The 23,553-nt window shown below is 50.5% G+C and overlaps 1 protein-coding gene across 1 annotated transcript; it reads left to right on the forward strand.

The window, feature by feature from the left end:
- Positions 1-3,422: 3,422 nt before the first annotated feature.
- Positions 3,423-3,947, forward strand: LOC149059113 (uncharacterized). Its single transcript, XM_089222652.1, has one exon. The coding sequence runs from the start codon at positions 3,423-3,425 to the stop codon at positions 3,945-3,947; it is 525 nt and encodes a 174-aa protein (XP_089078778.1).
- Positions 3,948-23,553: the final 19,606 nt, after the last annotated feature.

Raw genomic sequence — 23,553 nt, forward strand, 5'->3', positions numbered from 1 at the left:
GCAGTCATGCTCACTACTAAGAGGGGCTATGTGAGGCCGAACCTAGTGATAAGAGGAGAGCAAGTAGAGATCAAAGATCAGGTTAAATACCTAGGGCTAGAACTCCACAGAGTGCTAGGTTTTAAAGCCCATCTGGAGACGGCGGCGAGGAAGGCACAAACCACGGCCCTAGCGCTATCAAGGTTGATGCCGAACCTGGGCGGTGCTGGACCGAAGAAGAGGAGATTATTGACAACAGTGGTGGAGAGTAAGCTGCTATACGGATCGCCTATATGGGCCGGCGCCCTAGCACACCGGAGGAACGTAGAAACTATCCTCAGGCCCCAAAGAGTCCTGGCGCTAAGAACGGCCATGTGCTACAGGACTGTCTCGTCGGAAGCAGCTATGGTCATAGCAAGCATTATCCCGGCTCACCTATTAGCTTTGGAGAGGTCGGAAAGATACATCCGGAGAAAAGAGAGGGGCAAGGCCGGAGTGTCCAAGGAAGTACGAGAGGCGACCATAAAGAGATGGCAAAAGGAATGGGACGCGGCAGAAAAGGGGCGATGGACCAGGAGACTGATAGTGGACCTGAAGGCTTGGACAGAAAGGAAACACGGGACAGTGGACTTTCACCTGTCACAATTCTTGTCCGGACACGGTTGCTTCAGATACTATCTTTATAGATTTAATAAAGCTAACGAACAGTCTTGCCTCGATTGTGGAGAACCCGTCGACGACGCGGAGCATGTCATGTTCCGGTGCGGTAGATGGTGGAGAGAGCGGCGAGCCCTGGAAGTGGCGCTGAAGGAGGACTTGCAACCGGAGACTATAGTCGGCTGCATGTTAAAAAGCAAGGCGATGTGGCAAGCAGTTAAGGAATATACAAAGACCATCCAATCGACCAGAGAAGTTGAAGAAAGAGCTAGGCAGAGGGAAGAGAGAGCCAGAGTCGTGGTCACATGAAGAGAGAATGCTAAAACTTAGTTAGTTAAGATTAATATATTGTGCGCTGAAAGCGGAAATTAGAGGGATAGAGCCCTCTTTTTGTTGTAAAACGATGAATGTATATAGATTGTTTATTTGTAATAAATGATACGGATACAGGGGGAAGGACGACCCGACACGGGTGAAGTGCCCCCCTGTAGCGCCGTGATACCACACAAAAAAAAAAAAAAAGTGCCTATGAACGACTTCATCCACAGTCATGAGCCGCAAAGAAGAAGAAGAACGCCGAAGACAAGCAGCCCCGTAAAACTAGAAAAGTTAACCATTGTACGCCTGAGTGCACTCCAGGGTGGTTAGAGGCAATTGTAAATTGTAAAATGTATTATCTGTTTTTTTTTTTTCATACAATAAACGATGGTTACTAGGGGGTGAAATGACGGAAAGGTCCGTACCTCCCCTAGTAGCCGATACCTATGTAAAAAAAAAGGTTAGGTTAGGTTAGGTTAGTCACTCCACCGAAGGGACCCACCTTGGCGCGGTGGGGGAGCTTGCGGGCCTTTATCTAGGTCCTACCAAGCGGTCCCATACCCGGCTCTGGCTTTAATTGGTTGGAGTCGGAGCCCACAGAACCATCTCTGACCTTGGTTGGTTGGTGATGGCAGGTCGGAGGTAGCCTGCTAGCAGTTAGCAAAGCCCTAGTGGAAGGCAGCCACTATAAAAAATGCTGCGCCGGCTCTTACTTTGGTTAGTTGGGGCCGGTTAGGTCGAGGCAGCCTGCTCGCGATGAGCGAATGTCCTAAGGGAAGGAAAACCCCGAAAGAAAACCCTTTAACTCCCAACTCGTCAAGGGAGTCTCTTGGCACGGAAGTAGACACGTTCCAACGAGGATCCTGTGGGGCACCTGGCGCCCCGCACAGTATCAGCCTTACCGCTATAACCAGGCTCTGTAGCGGTGGACCCACCTTTCCTGTGTTCTCGTGGGAACAAAATGGAAGAAGTAAAACAAAAGAACCCAGCATCACCAGCTGGCCAATTGGTGAGCGGAATGTCAACCGCCCAAATGGCAAAACAAAGTAGCCTGATACCCTCATCGGGTATTAGTACGTCGAAGGCAGAGCAAACTCTCTGTAGGGAAGAATTGGAGATGTCTTGTGGGGGCGCTCAAACAGCGGCCAACTTAGGCACTACTTCGGCCGTGGTGGAGAATGAGAGTCAGGCGAAGAGGACGGTTGACATAGCCACGCTGTCTGAAGATGAAGTGCTGTCCATGATGCATGGCATTGTAAAAGGAATGGTCGAATTTGCTAACAACATTAAGAATGTGCATCGGGAACTGAAGGACAAACTGAAGAATACAGGCATGCTTCTCTCGCAGTTCCTTAGGCTCAGAAAGGGCTCTGGAGCCGTCCTCGAAAACCGTCCTGGGGTACAAAAAGTAGCCGATAACCCGCAACTCCGGTCAATGGAGCTCAAGGTAGCGCAAATGGCGCAAGAGCAGACTATCTTCTTCCAGCAGATAAAAGCGCAACAGACGGAGTGGCAAGCGCAGCAGCAGGAGTGGCTGCTGAAACTAGAGGAGCGCCAGAAGGAAACGAGAGGAAACGTGAACGAGCAACGAATCACCAATGACGAGATGGAGCAGAGGGCAGATGCGCTCCAATCTGATGGTGAATGGAATGAAGTTGCAAAGAAGGGAGGGAGGCAAAAGACCAAGATGCAAACTAGCAGCATAAAACAGGGTAGCCGAGCTCACGTAGCAGCGAACCTGGTTCGTAGAAGGAGCCCCAAGGCAGAGGCGGTAACCATCAGTGAACCAAAGGATGGTCTCTCGTATGCAGAGGTAATGAAGCGGGTTATGCAGGAGGTCAACCTAAAGGAGATAGGCATGGAAGTGTCTGGCTCCCATCGAACCAAATCGGGTGCAATCCTGCTGGAGGTGAATGAGAAGGTGGCTGCGGACCGTCTGGCTGATTGCATCAGAGCGTCGCTTGGCGGTAAGGCAACAATATCCAGGCCGTCGAGGACGACGAAGGTCTTGGTAGTCAACATTGCGGACTGGCTGGAGGATGACCGCGTAACGGAGGACATCAAGCGTGCGGATACGGGGCTAGCGTCGGCAAAAATCGTAATCAGGAGCAATTCACGTGGTGGCAGGGTGGCGATTGTCGATGCCCCCATGGATATAGCGGTAAGGCTTTCGGAGCAAGCCCACATCAGAGTTGGCTTCAATCGCTGCCGGGTAAAGCTTCTAGAAAAAAGACACTAGCAGTGCTATCGCTGTCAGGCGGTAGGCCACCTGGTAGCGTCTTGCACGGCTGAGGATCAAGGCAAGAGATGCTATAGATGTCGGGAATTGGGCCACATTGCTGCCGACTGCTCTAGGGCAGCTCACAAGCGCACCGGCAGTGGAGAACTTTCAAGAGTACAGGCACATGAAGATCGAATGCAGGGGGAAGAACGGGGTATTTGAACCCCCGTTGAAAGTAAGTGCCACGATGATGAAGTTCCTACAAATCAACCTGAACCATTGTAAAGTGGCTCAGGACCTACTTCGGCAGCGCGCGGCTGAAGAGAAGGTAGACATAGCACTAGTGAGCGACCCACATATCGTTCCCAGTGACGACTGTTCGTGGCTGGCATGCTGTGGAACGCGTAAAGCATCTATATGGTTGGCGAGCGATGAGGCCACAGCAACTGAAGTGCACAGAGATCCGGAATTCGTGTCTGCAACACTCAACGGGGTCAATGTGATCAGCTGTTATGCGTCCCCCAACAGGACCGCAGCGGAGTTCTATGACTTCCTGCAGAGAATAGGAGACCACGTAAGGACAATTGGACACGGGGTACCGGTTATCGTAGCAGGCGATCTCAATGCACGGTCAGCGGTGTGGGGTGACTGGTGCCAGGACTCGCGTGGTAGTGACCTGAATAGTCTCTTTGACTCTCTAGGACTAGTTGTCTTGAACGAGGGATCCAGTCCAACCTTCGTAGGAAGAGGTAGGGGTCAATCGTTGACGTGACAGCTGCCTCCGAGGGCATAGTCAGTCGAATTCAAGGCTGGCGGGTCTGTGATGAAGCAGAAAGCTGGTCGGACCATCAGTACATCGAGTTCGCGATGCTAGCAGCGAGGAGCCGAGAAGACCAGATTCAGGTGAGACCAAGGGGCTGGAGAACCGACACAGCCCTCAATGTACAAGATCTCGAGGTCGGACTGCTGATCGCACGGTGGGCGAACACTCCTGAAGTATGTTCCGAGGTACCAGGTGCGGACCAACGCGCAGAGACTTTTGAAAAGCTCGTCACAGCCGCATGTGATTACGCCCTCGAGCGAAAGGCTCCTTTGCGTCCGGGGAAGCCACCGGTACACTGGTGGAATGCCGAGATTGCGGAACATCGCAAAGCCTGTGTCGGGGCAAGAAGAAGGGCCACTAGAAGTAACTCAAGACTCCATCGCGCGTACAACCGAGCTGGGGCTGGAGGATCTGTCGCTGTTGTTGCAAGTGTCGTTGAAGAGGCTGAGGCGGCGTCGAGGGCGTACAAGGAAGCTCGTAAGGCGCTCAGGATTGCGATCGTCTGCAGCAAAGCCGCGTGTTGGAGACAGCTCATTTCACTGGTTGATGAAGACGTGTGGGGAAAGGTTAGGTTACAAGTTGGTTACCCGCAAGTTGCAAGGTCCCCCAGCGACAAGTAACATGACGACTGAGTCCGTGACAAGGATTACTGACGTCTTCTTCCCAACGCGCCCTCCGCTGGTGGCGCGAGTCTACCCGGCAGGGGAGGAATTCCCTCCCATCACAACTGTGGAGGTTAACAGGGCGGTGCACAAGGCGCAGCGAAGATCCACCGCGCCGGGAGTGGACAATATAACGGGTCGGATTCTGAGTTCAGTTCATCGCGTGTGTCCATCAATGCTGACTGAGCTGTACAACCATCGAGGAAGGCAGCGTCCCGGCGGGTTGGAAAAGAGCACGTGTGGTTTTGCTGAAGAAGGCGGGTAAGCCGGATGGAGAACCGTCATCATACAGGCCAATCTGTCTCCTCAACGTCGTTGGAAAGGTGTTTGAGGCGATTCTTGTCGGGAGACTCGAGGAACACGTTGAGTCTGTCACCTAACCAGTATGGTTTTAGAAAGGGGAAGTCCACGAACGATGCTGTCCTGAAGCTGAAGCAGGAGATCCTGTCCACCATTAACTTTCCCTGCGAGAAGTTCTGCCTCGCTATAAGTCTCGACATACGCAACGCGTTCAATTCCATCGGGTGGTCCGAGGTGATGGCTGCGGTCGATGCACTGGAGGTACCTGCGTACCTTAGGCGCATATTGGGGGACTACTTCCAAGGAAGGACGGCGGAAACGCAGGCGGGCAAAAACATAGGTCAAAAAAATGTGTCGGAGGAGATTAGAACGATTGGCCCCTCTTTAGCGGTGAACAAAACAGAGGCAGTGTTGTTCACCAACAAGTACAAGTTCACAACTCCTGCAGTCGTGCTGGATGGTCACCCGCTGGAAATCAAACACCAAATGAGGTACCTCGGGATGGTGGTGGACCGCAGATTGTTGTTTAAGGAACACATACCTGAGGCGGCAGCGAAAGCCGGAAGGACGGCGAATCAATTAGCACGGCTCATGCCAAACATCGGAGGACCGAAGCAGTTACGCAGGAGACTATATGTCGCAGTAGTGCAGTCCGTGTTATTGTATGGTGCCCCTTCGTGGGCTCATACATTGGATTATGCTCCAGCTAGCGTAGTCCAACTGAATAGAACGCAGAGGACATCACTTCTTAGGTTAGTATATGCGCATACAGAACTGTATCTGAAACGGCAGCAAATATCCTGGCCGCGGTACCTCCGGCAGACCTTCTTGCTAGAGAGCGCAGCTTGGTATTCGACGAGAAGAGGGCTGGCGAAGCGACAGGGCTTCCACCGAGGGCAAGGACGTTTGCAGCATGGCGCGCCAGGATAGCAAAGGCGTCAACTGGTGAGTGGACCAAACGGCTTGTCGGGGACATTGAAGCGTGGTGCAATAGGAAGTATGGGGAACTGGACTTCCATCTTACCAAAGTCCTTTCGAGTCACGGATGCTTTGGCGTATACCTTCAGAAGATAGGGAAGGAAGAGTCCGGCAAGTGTCACCACTGTCAAGGGATAGCGGACAGTGCCGAACACACATTGATTGAGTGCCAGGCCTGGGAGGAGGAACGGCAACGGCTGCGGTGCGCAATTGTTGAGGACGTCACGGTGGAAAACCTCGTTCCGGCAATGCTTCGATCCCCCGACGTGTGGCAGGCAGCGAGGGACTTCACTAGGGCCGTTATGGTGACCAAGGAAGAAGCAGAAAGAGGAAGAGAAAGAATGGGGCGAAACATTGAAGAAATTGGTTAATTTATTTAAGTTGTTTCTGTTGTGGGCCGAAGGCTATTTATGCGGGGTTAGAAGCCCCTGTTATTTGTAACAATAATGTTGTGTATTGATTTGTGTTATGTAAACTGCTTTTGTTGATTAATAAACGATGTGGCGGGGGAGAAGCAATGCTAACGCAGTCCCTCCCCCGTCAGCGATACCGTTAAAAAAAAAAAGGTTAGGTTAGTCAGTGGTCCGACGGGACCCACCTTGACGCGGTGGGGGAGCTTGCGGGCCTTTAATTAGGTCTTACCAAACGGTCCCAGCCTTACTTAGGCCCACAAACAGAGCCTGACCTTAACTGGTCGGGCAGGTCTTGTCCACCTGCAAGCGCCTGCAAACGGACATAGGTGAAGGCAACACTGAATTAAAATCCCCTGGCAGTAGGTAAAATGCAAGGGAGAGGCACCCTTTATAAAAACTACGAATGGAAGCTACCAGTGGAAATTTGGTTACCGCATCAGGGGATTCGGACCCCCAGGTGCCGGCAGTCGGGAGTGAGCAAGTGGGCTCCCGGGGGTCGTCATCCAACGACCACAGGACTACAGGGGTGGACAGCCAGGCCTCTGTCAGTCTCAACACTACTAGTGCTGAGGTAGCCATGCCAACACAAGGCACGCAGCTGCCGGAGAGATCCGACAACCCGAAACTCCACGCTGGACTGTTGAACTCAAGCGCCAAGAGAGGAAAAGAGCCAAACCTGCAAGCGACGATGGTAAACGTTAAGAACACTATCAAGCAGCAGTACAAAACACTAAATTCTCTGCTAACAAGCGTGGAGCACCTAAAACTTACCAAAGAAAAAACGAAATCACCAACAGTTGTGAAAGCCATCGACGAGGTTGAGAGCTCTAACGAGGCTCTAAGAACATCAACAATCTGCGTCCACAATGCCTTCAACGAGGCGGAGAAGGCCGCAGCAAAAGCGAACATACCAGACCAGAACGCAGCGAGCCTAGACATACAAGAAGCCATTCTAAAGATCTACGAAGACCTTAAGGCCTGCGCAAACAAGCAGCAAGCGGAAATAAACGAAATAAAGACCGCTCAGGCTGCTTTGGGACCCAGCTATGCTTCAAAAGTAGCACTGCACCATGGCCCATCTCCCGACACACAGAACAAAGGCGCCCCTCAGAACGCAAAGACGGGGACTCCACAACAGGTGCAGAGCCAACAACAGAGTATTGGACTGGACATGCAATCAGACCACGAGGACAAAGCAAGCTGGACGACAGTCACCGACAGGAAAGCCCCGACCAGACGAAAGAAGATACACAAAGGAGAACAAATTCGGACTAGGCCAGACGTCGTTATCGTGAAAGCTGATCATATGTAGTACGTGGAAATGCTCAAGAAGATCAAATCAAGTGATGAGGTGAAGGGGGTTGGTGGATCCATAACAATGATCACCAAAACAAGGGACGGCCACCTAAGGATGGTGCTCAACAGAGAAACAGAAAACACAGAAACCCTCACAAGAGCCATCTCCAACACGATCGGCAACAACGTCAGCTGCACCAGGCTCTCTGACACATCCTTAATCGAAATCAGAGACGCAGACGAAGAAGCCACAGACGACGAAATCACAAAAGCCATTGAAGAACACACAAAATGTAAAGGAAGCATCAAAATCACCGACAAGAGAAAAATAGACCGTGGAACCTTAGTAGTCACTGTTTTCTGTACCCACGAGCGTCGCGAACAGTTTACTAAAAACTCGGTTAAGGATAGGATTTGCCAGCTGCAGAACCAGATTAAAAACCGAGGTGAAGAAGTGTTTCCGGTGTCAAGGATACGTTCACACGAGACAAACCTGCACAAACGAGGAACGTAGCAACTTCTGCTGGAAATGCGGTAAAGAAGGGCACAAAAGCAAAGAATGCAAAGATGAGGCCAGCTGTCTGCTATGCAAAGAAGAAGCTTCTAGCGACCATACAATGGGCAGCTCCAGATGCCACGCGTACAAACGCGCGCTAGAAGCTGCCAAAGCGAAAAAATGACGCACTTCCTCCAAATAAACTTGCACTGCTCAAGAGCAGCGCAAGACCTGATGTGCCAATCAGCAATCGAGGACGATATTGACTACATTTTCGTCTCTGAATACAACACAGCAGGCGCACAACACTGGTACCCGGACAGCAGCGGTAAAGCAGCCATACTCTGCCATCAAAACCGCCTTATAAACGACGCTGGCCAAGGCGATAACGGTTTCAGATGGATCGAATCAGAAGGCATAACACTTTACTCGTGTTACTGGTCCCCGAACACCACACTCCAGGAGTACGAGCAATTCCTGACCAGGCTAGAGAGGAGTGTCAGGGGAAAGAGTACTGAAGTCATTATAGCTGGCGACTTCAACGCGTGGCACACATCGTGGGGATCCAGGAGTAGCAATAAGAGAGGCGAGGCTTTGATAGACCTGGTCACCTCCCTCGGACTCGTCATATGCAATAGAGGCACCTCCCCGACATTCCAGCGCGGAAACTCGACATTACACTAGCGTCTCCAGGGCTAGCGGCTAACAAAAAAAATTGGAAAGTCTCGGACGCTACCTCGCTGAGCGATCACAACTATATAACATTTACATTGCAATCAACCAACACGGGCCCTCAAACAAGAGTAATTCCATTCAAATTCGACTACCGGAAACTAGAAGAATTCCTAGAAGCTGGCGCTCTCATTAGTACCACAGCGTTAGATGCCGAAAGCTGTGCTACATCTTTCGCCGTAATGATCAAAGAAGTCTGTGGAGTGGAAACGCATACAACACCGAGCGGGAGGAAGTCTGTCTACTGGTGGACGCCAGCACTAAGCATCTTGAGGAAGACAGCAAATCACACCCGCAGAATCCACCAGAGGAAGAAAAGAAGAGTCAGGCCAGAAGACTGCGTCGCGGAACTCAACGCGATGAAAGCGGCCAGGTTAGAACTTTCCAAAGCTATCAAAAACGCTAAGGAGCGCGGTTGGAAGAACCTATGCGACGAGGTAGAACGCGACCCCTGGGGCAAACCTTATAAATTGGTCATGGGCAAGCTTACCAGAAGCCGTCCAGCAATCGAATTGTAGCAACCTGGAGTCCTCCAAACGGTAGTAAACAGGCTCTTTCCCGTGCATCCACACCTAAATCGCCGCACCTGGCCAAGGGAAAATGCACCTAATATAACTTTGGAAGAACTGACCAGAGCTGACAAATCAATGAAGAACAATATCTCCCCAGGCATCGATTGAATCACAAACGAGGTACTCAAGGCGATCGTACGCCGCCAACCAGATATCCTGCTACAATTGTACAACAAATGCCTAGAAGAGGGACACTTCCCACGAGCGTGGAAGAGATCTCGGCTGGTACTTATTAAGAAGCACGGTAAGCCTGCAGGAGTGCCTTCCTCATACAGGCCATTGTGTCTACTCAACTGCACTGGAAAGCTGTTCGAGAAAATCATTGACATCCGCCTGAGGGACATCCTGGAATCTAGCGCCCAGGACGGGCTCGCAGACAATCAGTACGGCTTCCGCAGAGGCCGAAGCACAGCAGACGCAATAAACCAGGTATGCAAAGTTCGTGAACGAAGCTGGCTCCAACCACAAAGTGGGAATGTTAACGCTGGACATACAAAACGCGTTCAATTCTGCTCCTTGGAACAGTCCTCTGACTGTTGCTCGGTCTCCTAGCGCATCCCTGATGGCTGTCTCGAGGCCTCTCCTCTTGTTCTCATCTTTAGTGACTCTGATCAGAACCTCACCGCCTTTACTCTCAGCAATGGAGGTAATGTGAGCCCCCGTCTTGTCGACGTCAACTTCCTTTCTCATTGCGTTTAGGATGTCTGCAAATGTGTGGTTCGTGCCGGGCTTGATGGCAATTGCGTCTGGAAGTGGTCTGTTTGGTTTCACCTTTGCATTCGCGCCCCCGTTTCCTGCCGTGGCCTTGCTTTTGTTCTTCTTTCGTTCTACCTTTGTCCATATTGGAGTTGGAAAATCTTTGGGGTTCCTGATGTCCACAGTGACTGGTTCGCGGTCGGGTTTCGTAGCCTGCGAGGTAGATGGTTGTGGTTGCGCTTTCTTCGCGTATGTGAGCGTCGGTGCCTGTGTGCGCTTGAGCTGGTTTATGTCCTCTTGCTGCTTTGCGACCGAGGCTTTGAGCTCCTCACAGACCTTCAGTATCGCGTCTTGCTTGGCGTAACTTTCGGCGTCCCGTTCTGGAGGGGGAGGGATTTGTTTCTGCTGCGTGCTAGCTCTGGATGCCGCTTTATCGACTTCGTAAAAAGCACCGTGGAGTAAGGACCTGTTTGCATTGATTGCTTCAGTGGCGTCGATGACCTGCTCAATTGCTTCTCTCACGTGTGGGGATTTGGATTTTTCTTTAACTAGGTTGAGGTAGTTGGTTCCATCTATTAGAGTGTTGATCAGCTTGCTTTGTTGCTTGATGTGGTTCTTCAGGCTTAAGATCGCTTGGGTGAGGCCTGTCTCTTTTTCTCTATGGGAAGAAGAGGCAGTGAGTTTCGTCTTAAGTCTAGACTCACTGGTCTTCTTTTCGGGTTGGTCGTCGGAAGCATGGTTTCCGGTTGTGTCGGCAACGGGTTGTTGTGTGTCCCTTTGGGGCACGGCTGCCTCAGCGCTAGTAGAATTGGAGTTGCGGGAGCTAGGCTGTCCACCCCCGTACCCTCGTGGTCGTTTGGTGACGACCTTAGTGGGCCCACTACGTTGGAACCGGCTTTTACCCCGGTTCCACCTACTACTGCCGACCCCTGGGGTTCCGAAGCCCCTGGGATGGTAACAATATTCCTGTCTTGGACGTTCATATTGGGTTTACAGTGGCTTTCTGTCATTTTTACCCTACTGACAGGGGGTTTGCAGTTTTCCTTCAGGGTCCGTTTGCTGGTGTTAGCAGGTGGTAAGCGTACCTGCCACCCCCAACCAGTTAAGGTTAGGTTAGGTTAGGTTAGGCTCTGGAGGCTCCGACCCCGACTAGTAAAAGACAGGGCCGGGGAGTTGGGTACCTCTTGGCACCGAAGGAATTGGGTGAGCCCCCCCCACCACGTCAAGGTGGGTCCCGTCGAGGGGGAACCTAACCTAACCTAACCTTTTTTTTTTCGGTTGCAAAACACAGACAGGGAGGGAAGTAGGTTTCCCCATGAGCTCCAAAGGACTACCAGCCTACCTCTGCGGAATCATTGACCATTATTTCACAGACAGGACTCTCCATTACCTAGAACCGAGCGGAGCAGAATCCACCATAAACCTCTCAAGTGGCGTACCACAGGGTTAGGTTAGGTTAGGTCTTCGGGCCAACCCTGTGGAACATTTTGTACGACGGGCTTCTCAATTTAAGACTCCCTCCAGGCGCAATGTTCTTGGCTTTCGCAGATGATGTAGCCATCATAGCCCGGGGCAAAGAAACCTGGGACCTGAAAAGAATGCTTGAATCAGCAGCGGAAACAACATGGACCTGGCTACAAACGGCGGGACTCAACTTGGCGCTCCACAAAACCGAGGCCATGGTAATAACAAACAGGCGACAACATAACCAATTGACGATTGATATCAGTGGGACACGAATCAACGCAAGCCAGAACCTTAAGTACCTGGGCTTACAATTGGACCAGAAACTGACTTTTACCGAGCACGCAATACTGACGGCGGCCAAAGCCAACAAAGCTGTCCAGAACCTGTCTAGGATACTACCGCACGTAAGCGCCGCAAAGCAGGCAAAACGGACCCTAGTATCAAGCGTCGTGCACTCTCTCCTATTATACGGAGCGCCAGTATGGGCAGGGAAAATGAGTCAAAGGGGATTAGCCGAGCTCGCGAGAGTCCAAAGACGTATCGCCCTACGGGTCGCGTGCGCTTATCGAACGACATCCACGGACGCAGTGCTAGTCGTGACAGGCACGAGCCCTATAGACCTGCTAGCTATCAGACGGAAGGCATTACATGACCAACGTCAGAACCCAGAGCTAAAAAACACTCTGCAAGAAACCGACAACACAATCGCCCTAACATGGCAGTCCAGATGGGACAGCAGCTCCAAGGACCCATGGACGCACGGATTAATAAGAAACATAGAGACATGGAAGAACCGGAAGCACGGGTCGGTGAACTACTGGCTGACGCAAGCGCTAACCGGACACGGTTGCTTCGGGTCTTACCTGCACAAATACGGTAAAATAGCCTCCGCTGAGTGCTGGTACTGCGGCCACCACATCGACGACGCTTTCCACACAATTTTCAAATGCGACGCATGGGAAAGACGGAGGTCAAGAGTGGAGACATAAACGGGCAAGACGCTTTCCCCAGACTGCATGATGGAACTGATGCTGAGAGACACGGCTACCTGGAACACCATCAGCTCCTTCATCCAGGACGTGCTCCAAAAGAAAACAGAAGAGGAAAGACGGAGGCAACAAGGCAATGATCAAAATACTAGTTAAGTGTAATTCTGTAGGCCGAAGAGGCTCCCTAAACCTGTACTCTTTAAAACACGCAATGTAATGTAATATGTCATGTTTTTTGTTTCAATAAACGATGGGTGCTGGGGGGTGAAATGACTCACGTCAGTGCCACCCCCAGTGCTTGATTCAAAATGTAAAAAAAAAAAAAAAAAAAGGTTAGTCAGTGGTAGGTAGGTGTACAGCTTACCTTGGCCTCCGCCCCCAAGGAAGTAGCGCAGGCAATCATTAGACAAGGTCGGCTGAGGGTGGGAATGGTGAGCCGCAGAGTCAGGCATTGTGACCCGAAAGTGAGGTGCTTTCGGTGCCTGGCATATGGTCACGAAGCTAACTCGTGTCAAGGCCCAGATAGGACCAAGTGCTGCAGGAGGTGCGGACGCGATGGCCATTTCGCTAGCACTTGTGCGGCTACCCGGGATGACGCTTTATCATTTGCGAAGTCACTGTCGCCTAACAGCCCGACTGATGATGGTGACGCGAAGGAGGTCGCTGAAATCACTCTACCGCAATGATAAACGTCCTACAAATCAATGTAGGTGTGTGCAAGGCGGCGCAGGACCTCGCCCTGACGTCGGCTGCAGAAAAAGGAATAGACGTAGTCGCCTTCAGCGATTAATATCGCGACAGGGACGAGGAGAACGGTTTGGTACGCCGACTCAAGCGGACGAGCGGCGATCGTCGTCCTGTCAGCTCAACACGTACAAATAATAGGACCACGCCAACAGGGTTTCAGGTGGATCCAGCTGAATGGCTACCGACTGTACAGCTGCTATTGCTCCCCTAACGTAGCCCTGCCCGTCTATGAGGACTTCCTGAACGCGCTCGAGATTAGCGTTAGGAGCTCACCCTGCCCCACCATCATAACTGGAGATTTTAACGCGAAGTCGCGGGAATGGGGCAGCACCAGAGAGGATAACAGGGGGAAAGCACTGGCTGACCTCGCCGCTTCCCTCGGGTTGACTGTTTGTAATCAGGGCCAAACGACGTTTGTCAGGGGAGCATCGACGTCGCACATTGATCTAACCTTCGCGACACCGTCTGCGACGTGTTGGGTCGAAGACTGGAAGGTCCTATATGAAGAGTCTCTGAGCCTTCATAAATATGTCGAATTGAAAATCAGGACGGCAGGCCATCGAAGTCATGAGCCGGTCGCACGTAAGAGGTGGGCCTACCGGAAGTTGGATCAGACGAAGCTGACCGAGGCTCTAAAACGCGACATCCAGCCCCTGGCACCCACGGCAGAGGCCACGTGCTGGCAGGTTGTTGACTGGTTGACGCGTGCATGTGACGCCAGCATGCCAAAATCCGGCAAGATGTCACGCCGTCCTGTCCCCTGGTGGACAACGGACATTGCTGAGCAGCGATCGTGATGTCACAAGGCCAGGCGCATCTACACCCGACTGAGGAAGAGGACTGACGACGCAGGGTGCGCGGAACAACTAGCGGCCTACAGGTCCGAGCGCAAGCTGTTAGTAACGATGATTCGGGCAGCGAAGGAAGAGAACTGGAAGAAGCTGTGCGAGCTCGTCGACAACGACCCGTGGAGCCTCCCATACCGCATAGTAATGAAGAAGCTGAACCGCAAAAGAACAATCCCAGGAATCGATCTCCCAGGCAGAATGGACAGTATCGTCAACACCCTCTTCCCAAAAGATTCCAATCAGCAACGGTTGGTATGGCAGCTCTGACCACTCCTGCTGTCTACTATTGTCTAAGGACGTAGAGTTAATTAATAACGCACGAGGTGAAGATTATGTGTGGGTTGACATCCAGTCCTACCAGGTGTACAGTTGCTACTTTTCACCTAGTAAAAATCACTCACTGGAGGAATACAAGGCGTATCTTGGTAGGCTAAGCGATAGTATTCGGGAGGGGCCTACCGAATACATCGTGGCGCGGGACTTTAACGCCCACTCACCGAGCTGGGGCTCCCCTTCGACATGTGCTAAAGGTGAAGCCCTATCAGATTTTGCTAGTACTATTGGTTTGATAGTCATCAACCAAGGTAATGCACCAACATATGAGCGGGGTGGCAATTCTTCCCACATCGACTTTACCTCCGCGTCAACGAGAATATCAAGGCTGATACATTCGTGGCAAGTTCTTCAGGTTGACATGGCAAGTGACCACCACCCAATTGTTTTTAAGTTGGGTCGTGCAGCAGAGCCGACTCGTTCCAATACCAAGGGATGGTCATGGAGACGCCTAGATATGGAGAAGTTAACAGCGTTCCTCAGGGCTGCCTACCCAGCAGAACAGATGACGTTTGAGGACTTGGAGCTTACAAAATTTTTGGAAACAGCATGTGATAGCTGTATGCCCAGGAGAGTATTCCACGGGCACAGGAAACCGGTGCATTGGTGGACAGAGGAGATTGCTGCCCTCCGAAAAGCGAGTTTTCAAGCTAGGAGGAAATATCAAAAGGCTCGAAAACGAAAAGGTCCGGCTGAGTGTATAGAGGAACATCGACACGCGAGGGAGTCATTAAAAGCGCTCAGAATAGAAATCAGGAGAAGACAGGAGAGATGTTGGGCTGAGCTGTGCAAACAGGTCGACACTGACCCTTGGGGCCTGCCCTATAGGCTGGTGGTTAAAAAGCTGGTAGGCAGGCGCCCGATTCCAGGTCTCAACTTACCTGGACGACTCGATGCTATAGTCAATCATCTATTTCCAGTAAGTAGACCACCGGAATATCCTAAAATATCATTTAGTGTGCAGGAATCCAACTTGTTTACGATGGAGGAAATTGCTGAGGCAGGGCGCAGCTTGCCCAGAGGCAAGGCGCCGGGGCCAGATGGCGTGCAGGACGAAGTGTTACGTGTTATCGTGCAGATACGTCCAGATTTGCTGCTGAACACATTCAATGAGTGTGTTAAGACTGGAGTATTTTTTGAAAGTTGGAAAATAGCAACCCTGGTTCTGCTCAGAAAAGGAGATAAGCCTCTTGACCAGCCTTCGTCATATAGGCCGTTGTGCCTCATTAACTCTATTGGAAAGTTGTTTGAGAGGCTATTAAAAGTGAGAATAACGCGGCATCTGCTGGAACAGCCTGTTGGAATTTCTGAGTATCAGTTCGGATTTACGAGAGGTAGATCCACCACACAGGCGATCGAGGCTGTCATGGATATTTTAAACAGAGTTGGTAGTGGCCAATTGTATAATCGCAAACTGTGTGCACTAGCTTCGCTCGAAGTCGCTAAGGCATTCAACTCCGCACCGTGGGAGAAGATTGATGCAGCTCTAATACACAAAAGGTTCCCAGCCTATCTCATAAAAATGATTAGGTCATATTTTGATGGGCGGAGTATTATAACGGAGAGTGGACGGCGCTTGGTGACTACTGGTGTACCTCAGGGCTCGGTCATTGGACCAATACTGTGGAATATATTTTATGATGGTTTGATGCGGCTGGAACTTCCGGACGGTGTACAAATCGTGTGCTTTGCAGATGATGCGGCGGTGGTTGCCACAGGGCATACTACCTGGATGTTGGAGAAAGCCATGAATGACTCCCTACAGCTGGTCTCTACCTGGATGGAAGAACAGGGACTATTGCTATCAAGCATCAAGTCTATTGTGTAACGAGCTGTGACTTTATCTATATTTACTTATGAGTCCCTGGTAGTAATATCATAATAATAATGCTGGAGAGCAGCGGCGTAGTGCTAATAATAGTCATAATACATCTGACACTATATATCTCACTACTCATATAAATATTCTATAATATATTATATATAAATAGGCCACGCAGGAATTGTGTGTTTTATGGAGATCGTGTTACAATGTTTTATATAAGGAACATCCGGTTAACTGTCCGTGTAACCACAAGCCACAGTCACACGCACCATATATGGCCATGAGAGTTACGTAACATAGATATGACCACTGGAGTAGGGACTAGGGATTTCTCTACGAGAGGAGCTCGTAGACCGTACGATAGTCAGACGAACTTACCAACAACTAGCGACTGGAAGCTGAACACACTAGAAGTCACATCTCGTTATTACCATTAAATAAATTAATTGAACTTAGTCATTTTTTCAATATTATTAATTATTGGACTTGTAATAAATAAAATATTATTCAAAAAAAACATCAAGTGTTGATTATTCCATTCAACTTCTTGACAATCCTAGAAGGGCTCGTTACAATTGCAATAATGCTTACAACGAAGCGAGGCTACGACAAGCCGACGTTCAAAATTGGCGACACGGATATAGAACTCTCTAACGATGTGAGATACCTCGGTATGCAGCTTAGCTCTGTGCTGGGCTACAGGAAGCATATTGAGGTTGCAAGTGACAAGGGCACGATAAGAGCCTGATAAGAGCTTCGGCACTTTCTCGCTTAATGCCCAACGTTGGAGGACCCTCTGCCGCAAAAAGGAAACTGCTTACGACAGTTGTTCATTCTCAACTACTGTATGCGGCACCGATCTGGTGTGACGCACTTCAGCACGAGGTCAATCGCAACAAACTATCTTCTCCGCAGAGAAAGATGGCACTGAGGGTTGCGAGCGCCTACTGCACGGTGTCGTACGCGGCTATAATGGTGGTAGCAGCCATAATACCCATCCATCTACTCGCAGCTGAAAGATCAGATGTTGAGCAGGCAAAGAGAGATGGCAAGGATCTAGCTGAGACTAAAATGGAAGCGAGAGATAGAGCAATGAATAATTGGCAGGCTGAATGGGACCGGAATAGTACTGGGAGTTGGACACGCAGGCTAATACCTCGAATCGATGTGTGGAAGAACAGGAGATGGGGTCAACTTAGCTACCATATCACTCAGTTTTTGACGGGGCATGGATGCTTCAACAAGTATTTACTGCGATTTAAGAAGAGGGAGAACGCGGTGTGTATGTACTGCGATCACCCGAACGATGACGTCGAGCATACATTTATCAGATGTGACGGATGGTTGCAGGAAAGGCGTATCCTGGAAGTGGAATTGGGAAGCGAACTGAACCCGGAAATGATGGTGGAGTGCATGCTACAGTCGAAGAAAAAATGGGATCGAGTCGTCAAGTTCATTACAGCTGTCATGACAAGGAAGGAGGTAGATGAGAGGGCTGTGCAGACAGCAGCAGCAGCAGCCATACATTAGATTAAATAATTGTACTGTGGCTCGAAGAGCAAAATTACAGGGGTAGAGCCCTGTTATGCATGTAATAGTAACGTAATACTGTAAGGGATTGTGAGTGGGGAATTTGCCCGCCACATCCCAACATATGTTGTATGTTTTGATTAATAAAAGATGGTCGACAGGGGCAAGGAATGTGTCGCGAAAGCAAACAGTGCGCCCCTGTCGATCGGTGCCATTTCAAAAAAAAAAAAAAAAAAAAGGTTAGGTTAGGTTAGGTTCTCCCCCGACGGGACCCACCTTGGCACGGTGGGGGAGCTTGCGGGCCTTTATCTAGGTCCTACCAAGCGGTCCCATACCCGGCTCTGGCCTTAATTGGTTGGAGTCGGAGCCCACAGAACCATCGCTGACCTTGGTTGGTTGGTGATGGCAGGTCGGAGGTAGCCTGCTAGCAGTTAGCAAAGCCCTAGTGGAAGGCAGCCACTATAAAAAATGCTGCGCCGGCTCTTTCTTTGGTTAGTTGGGGCCGGTTAGGTCAAGGCAGCCTGCTCGCAATGAGCGAATGCCCTAAGGGAAGGAAAACCCCGAAAGAAAACCCTTTAACTCCCAACTCGTCAAGGGAGTCTCTTGGCACGGAAGTAGACACGTTCCAACGAGGATCCTGTGGGGCACCTGGCGCCCCCCACAGTAGTAGCCTTCCCTGTGGTACGCTGCTCTGCCACAGGGTGACGACACCTTCATGCCCACTCGTGGGAACTTTATGGAAAATAGAAATTCAAAAGAACCCGGAACACCAACCGGCCAAATTGGTGAAAGCGGATCACATCCCGTTAATGCAGTGAACAAACCAACGTCATCCGTCCCTACGCCCCGGAGGTCACGCATGCTGAGGTTAGGTTAGGTAAATGTCCTGCATTTACTGGCTGATAAACTAGCAGCTTCGTCGAAGAAAGCCACGAAGGAAGGCTCCCCATCGGCGATGGTATCGGCGGTGATCAAGCTAAGAGCGACAATCAAGGCGCAAAACGACGTTATAAATAAGCTGTGCGCTGAAGCCAACATCCTCAACCAGGTCGTGACCCTTACAAGAAGCGACAAAGTCAAGGATAGCATCGCTAACATCGTGTCCACAGTCGATGTACTCTCCGAAAATAGGAAACCTCTGCATTGCGCTCTAAACGACACTCTCCAACTAGTGCAGCAGAGCTCCCAACCGACTAACCAACCTCCCGCAACGGACAGTATCCCACAGACCAGCCAAACAGATCCAAAACATCATGCAGAACCGGACCCTAAACACAAAGAAATCCAGGAAAGACTAGACAGACAGGACACAAAACTAGAAGCCATAATGGCGTGCCTAGCAAACCTGCAACAAGAAAACAGCCGTCACGAAGCTCATGGAGGGACGAAAGCCCCTCGTCCGCAGCTAAACACCAAGTCCAATACTCGGAGACAGGAGGCAGCTCCAACACCCATGACCGCACCAGATCTGAAAATACCGACTGAGGACACCTGGGCCGAGATAGTTCAGAGGAATAACCCACAGAACTATCGCAAAACCAAGCAACGTTACAGACCAGAGGCAGTCGTTGTGCAAGCCGAGGGCCTCACGTACACAGATATGCTGAGAAGAATCAAAACGGATAAAAAAGTACAAGCAGTAAGCACGCATATAAATGCGATATCGATGACTAGGGCAGGGCACCTCAGGGCGGTACTGAACAAAGAAACGGAAAACGGGGAAACCATTTCCAAAACATTGCAGAAAGCTATAGGCGAACGCGCAAAAACTGAAACCTTAAAAGACTCTACCAAGGTGCAGATCAGTGACGTCGACGAGGAGGGATCAGATGACGAAATACTTGCAGCTATTGCGGACAAAACTGGCAGCATCGATACAGCGAACATCGTCAGCAAAAGAAAGGTTGGACGAGGAGTTCAGTTGGTGTACGTCTCTGTCCCCTCGGCAGTCGTCCACAAAGTCACCCCGAGGATCAGGATAGGCTACACTAACTGTAGAACTAAAACGATGATCGAAGTGAAAAAATGCTTCAAATGCCAGTCTTTTGGTCACACCCGCTCCAATTGCACGGAGGCAGAAATGGAGGATCGATGCTGGAAATGCGGAGAAGCCGGCCACAAGAGTCGCGCCTGTGAGAAGAAACCAAAATGCCTACTATGCGCTAAGGAAGCATCAGACGACCACATCATGGGTAGCTACAGATGTCATGCCTACAAGCGGGCGCTCGAAGCTGCCAAGAGAAAATGACTACCAAACCTATAAAATGTATGCAGATAAACCTGAACTGCTGTAAAGCAGCTCAGGCCCTACTTCACCAGACAGCGTCTGAAAAGTCTGCCGACTACATATTCATCAGCGAGTATAATAAAAAAAGAGGGCTCTAACTGGTACGTCGACGCAACCGGTAAGGCAGCGATCATCAACGCCCAAAAAAGGAGACTCGATAGCGAAGGGCTCGGGGAAGCCGGGTTCAGATGGGTTAGTGCGAACGGAATCAGAATGTATTCCTGCTATTGGTCCCCAAATTCAACGCTCCAAGAGTACAAAGACTTTGTCAGTAGGCTGGAAGCAAGCATCAAGAGTCAGTCCACTGAAGTCCTCCTCACGGTTGACTTCAATGCCAAGCACGTCAACTGGGGATGCCCCCGAAACGACAAGAGAGGAGAAATCCTGGCTGAACTCATCAACGCCACGGGACTCGTCATATGCAATAGGGGCAACGTGAGCACCTTCAACAAAGGGACCATCATAGACTTAACAATTGCGACCCCACGCACAGCCCAGAGAACATCGAAGTGGAAGGTACTCGATGAAGTATCCCTTAGCGACCATTTCTACTTGACCTTTAGCATCGAGGTTGGACGCCAAACCATCGAAACTCCAAGAGTGCCTAAAATTGACATACAAAGACTAACAACAACACTCGACCCAGGAATGTTACACCAATTTCCCGAATGTATGAACGCAGAACGGAAAGCCATGTTGCTGACAGAGACCGTACAGTCATGTCGGAGGTCACCCCACTCGAGCAAGAACCCTAGGAAATCTGTTCACTGGTGGAACCCGGAGATCAACATACTAGGCCACACGGCTAACCAGCTACGGCGAATACACCAACGTAAGAGAAAGCGACAGGGCCCTGCCGCCAGTGTGGCCGAAGAAGCCCAAGCCAAGGCAGCAAAACGCGAATTGGTCCTAGCGATAAAGAAGGCCAAAGAATCCTCCTGGAGAGACCTCTGCGATCAAGTGCAGAAAGATCCATGGGGATTACCGTATAAGTTGATAATGGGCAAACTCACCAGACCCCCACCAATTCCTGAACTAAACGTGCCAGGGCGACTACAGAGCATCATCAACGGACTGTTTCCGCAGCACCCCACAAGAAACGCCAACATCCCATTGTGGACCACACCCAGCGACCACTCTGCACGCGGGATTGATCGCGTGGAACTCACCATGGCAACCAGAAGCCTTAGAGTCAACACCTCCCCGGGCCCTGATGGTATCCCGAACGAGGTGATAAAAGTGATCGTGGCGCTCAATCCGAACTTGCTCATTGGCGTATACAACACTTGTCGCAGTGGGGTCTTCCCAGAAATCTGGAAAAAAGCGCGTCTGGTTCTACTGAGGAAGGGAGATAAACCCCTGGACGACCCATCCTCGTATAGACCCTTATGCCTGCTGTACTGCCTCGGCAAATTATTCGAAAAAATTATTGACAACCGATTGAGACTATTTTTGGACACCAGCAAAGGACTGCACGAGAGGCAATTCGGATTCCGAAAAGGACGCTCAACAATCGACGCCCTGGAAGTCCTGAGGAATACGGTCCTCACAGGAACAGCAGGAAAAAGGTGGGTTTACTTACATTAGACATATGAATTACGTTTAACTCTGCCCGTGGAACGCCATCCTGGAAGCCGTGCGGGATATGGAGGTGCCCACATACCTTCAGAAAATAATAAACAGCTATTTAGAAAACCGAGTTCTATACTTCGAGTCAGGGGGAATCGAGGAGAGGATGCCCGTCACGTGTGGGGTACCGCAGAGGTCAGTCCTCGGCCCCACACTGTGGAACATCCTCTACGACGGCCTCCTGCGAACCCAGCTGCCTTCCGGAGTCGAATACCTGGCTTTCGCAGACGATGTCGCTCTCGTTGCAAAGGCCACCGACTCCATCGGGCTAGAACAAAAACTAGCCCTCCCAGCGCAGAGAGTCCACGAATGGCTCACTCAAACAGGGCTTTCACTGGCTGCGCACAAGTGCGAAGCCATGATGATTACCAACACTAGAACGCACAACGACATGACCATCACCATTGACGCGTGGAACATTGACAGCCACTGGCGGTTCTCCGACCACGCCCGTATTGTGGCAACTAAAGCAGGCAAGACAGTACAACACTTAAGCCATATTTTACCCAACATCAGCGCAGCAAGGCCAACAAGACGGAAACTTCTAAGCAACGTGGCCCACTCAATTCTTCTATACGGCTCACCGATTTGGGAGGAGGACATGTGCGCCGCGGGATGGCTAGCCCTGCAGAAGGTACAGAGGCGCATCTGCCTTAGAGTGGCCTCTGCTTATTGCACCACATCAACAGACGCACTCGGGGTAATCACGGGAATTGCCCCCCTGGATCTACTCGCGAAAGAACGGCATATGATGCACGACAAAAAAAAAGAGATCCTGAAAGACCACTGACAGCTGAGAGCATCCTGGAGATATGGCAGAGTAGATGGAACAGCAGTGAGAAGGGCAGATGGACGCACACAGTCATACCGAACATTGGGCCCTGGATTAACCGAAAACACGGGGAAACGGACTTACATATTACACAGGCGCTCAGTGGACATGGTTGCTTTGCAGCAGACCTAAATCGGTTCGGAAAACTGAGAAGCTCTGAGTGCTGGTTCTGCGGCGACCCGTCGGATGACGCAGAGCATACGCTGTTTAAATGCGAGGCTTGGCATCAAAAAAGAAGACAAGCAGAGCTGGCAACCAATACAGACCTCAATGCAAGGAACCTCATCCAAACGATGCTGGTCTTGAAGTAAAATTGGGACATTATCGCAGACATGATTAGAGGAATTATGAAGAATAAAGAAACCGAAGAAAGAAGAAGGCAAGCCTTGCAACCCGATCCAATTATTTAAACTTAGTTAAGCTTTTATATATTGTGCGTTGACAGCGAAAGTAGAGGGGACAGAGCCTCTCAAACGTTGTAAATTAAATTGTGTGACCGTAATTAGGGGCATAGTCCCTATGAGTGGTTAAATTCTGTGTGATTTGTTTAAATGATGTGACATAGGGGTGAAATAACCGAAAGGTTGGTATCCCGATATCTAAGTGTAAAAAAAAAAAAAGGTTAGGTTAGGTTACCGGCCCTTCGGGGAGGCATGGGCATGCCACCGGGCGCGTCCCCAGGTTGCGGATAGGGGAGTCCTGCAGATATGCAGGATAGCCGCGAAATAAGCCATACCCTTCGGGATTGGACGAATAAGCGGTAGTGGACAAGCTCACCACTAGGGGAACGATCAACCCCCGGTGGCATATTAACATAACGTACATGATTTCGGAACCAGCTTAATTCTCATTGGTCGGTTTAAATCGACTTGTTTTCTTTGTTAGCTTTTTGAATTTTATTAAAATTATTAATTTCATTTAAA

This window comes from Diuraphis noxia, unplaced genomic scaffold, assembly GCF_037042655.1.
Source record: "Diuraphis noxia isolate RWA-SAM2 unplaced genomic scaffold, SU_Dnox_SAM2 contig0001, whole genome shotgun sequence".
In the NCBI taxonomy this organism is placed as follows: Eukaryota; Metazoa; Arthropoda; class Insecta; order Hemiptera; family Aphididae; genus Diuraphis; species Diuraphis noxia.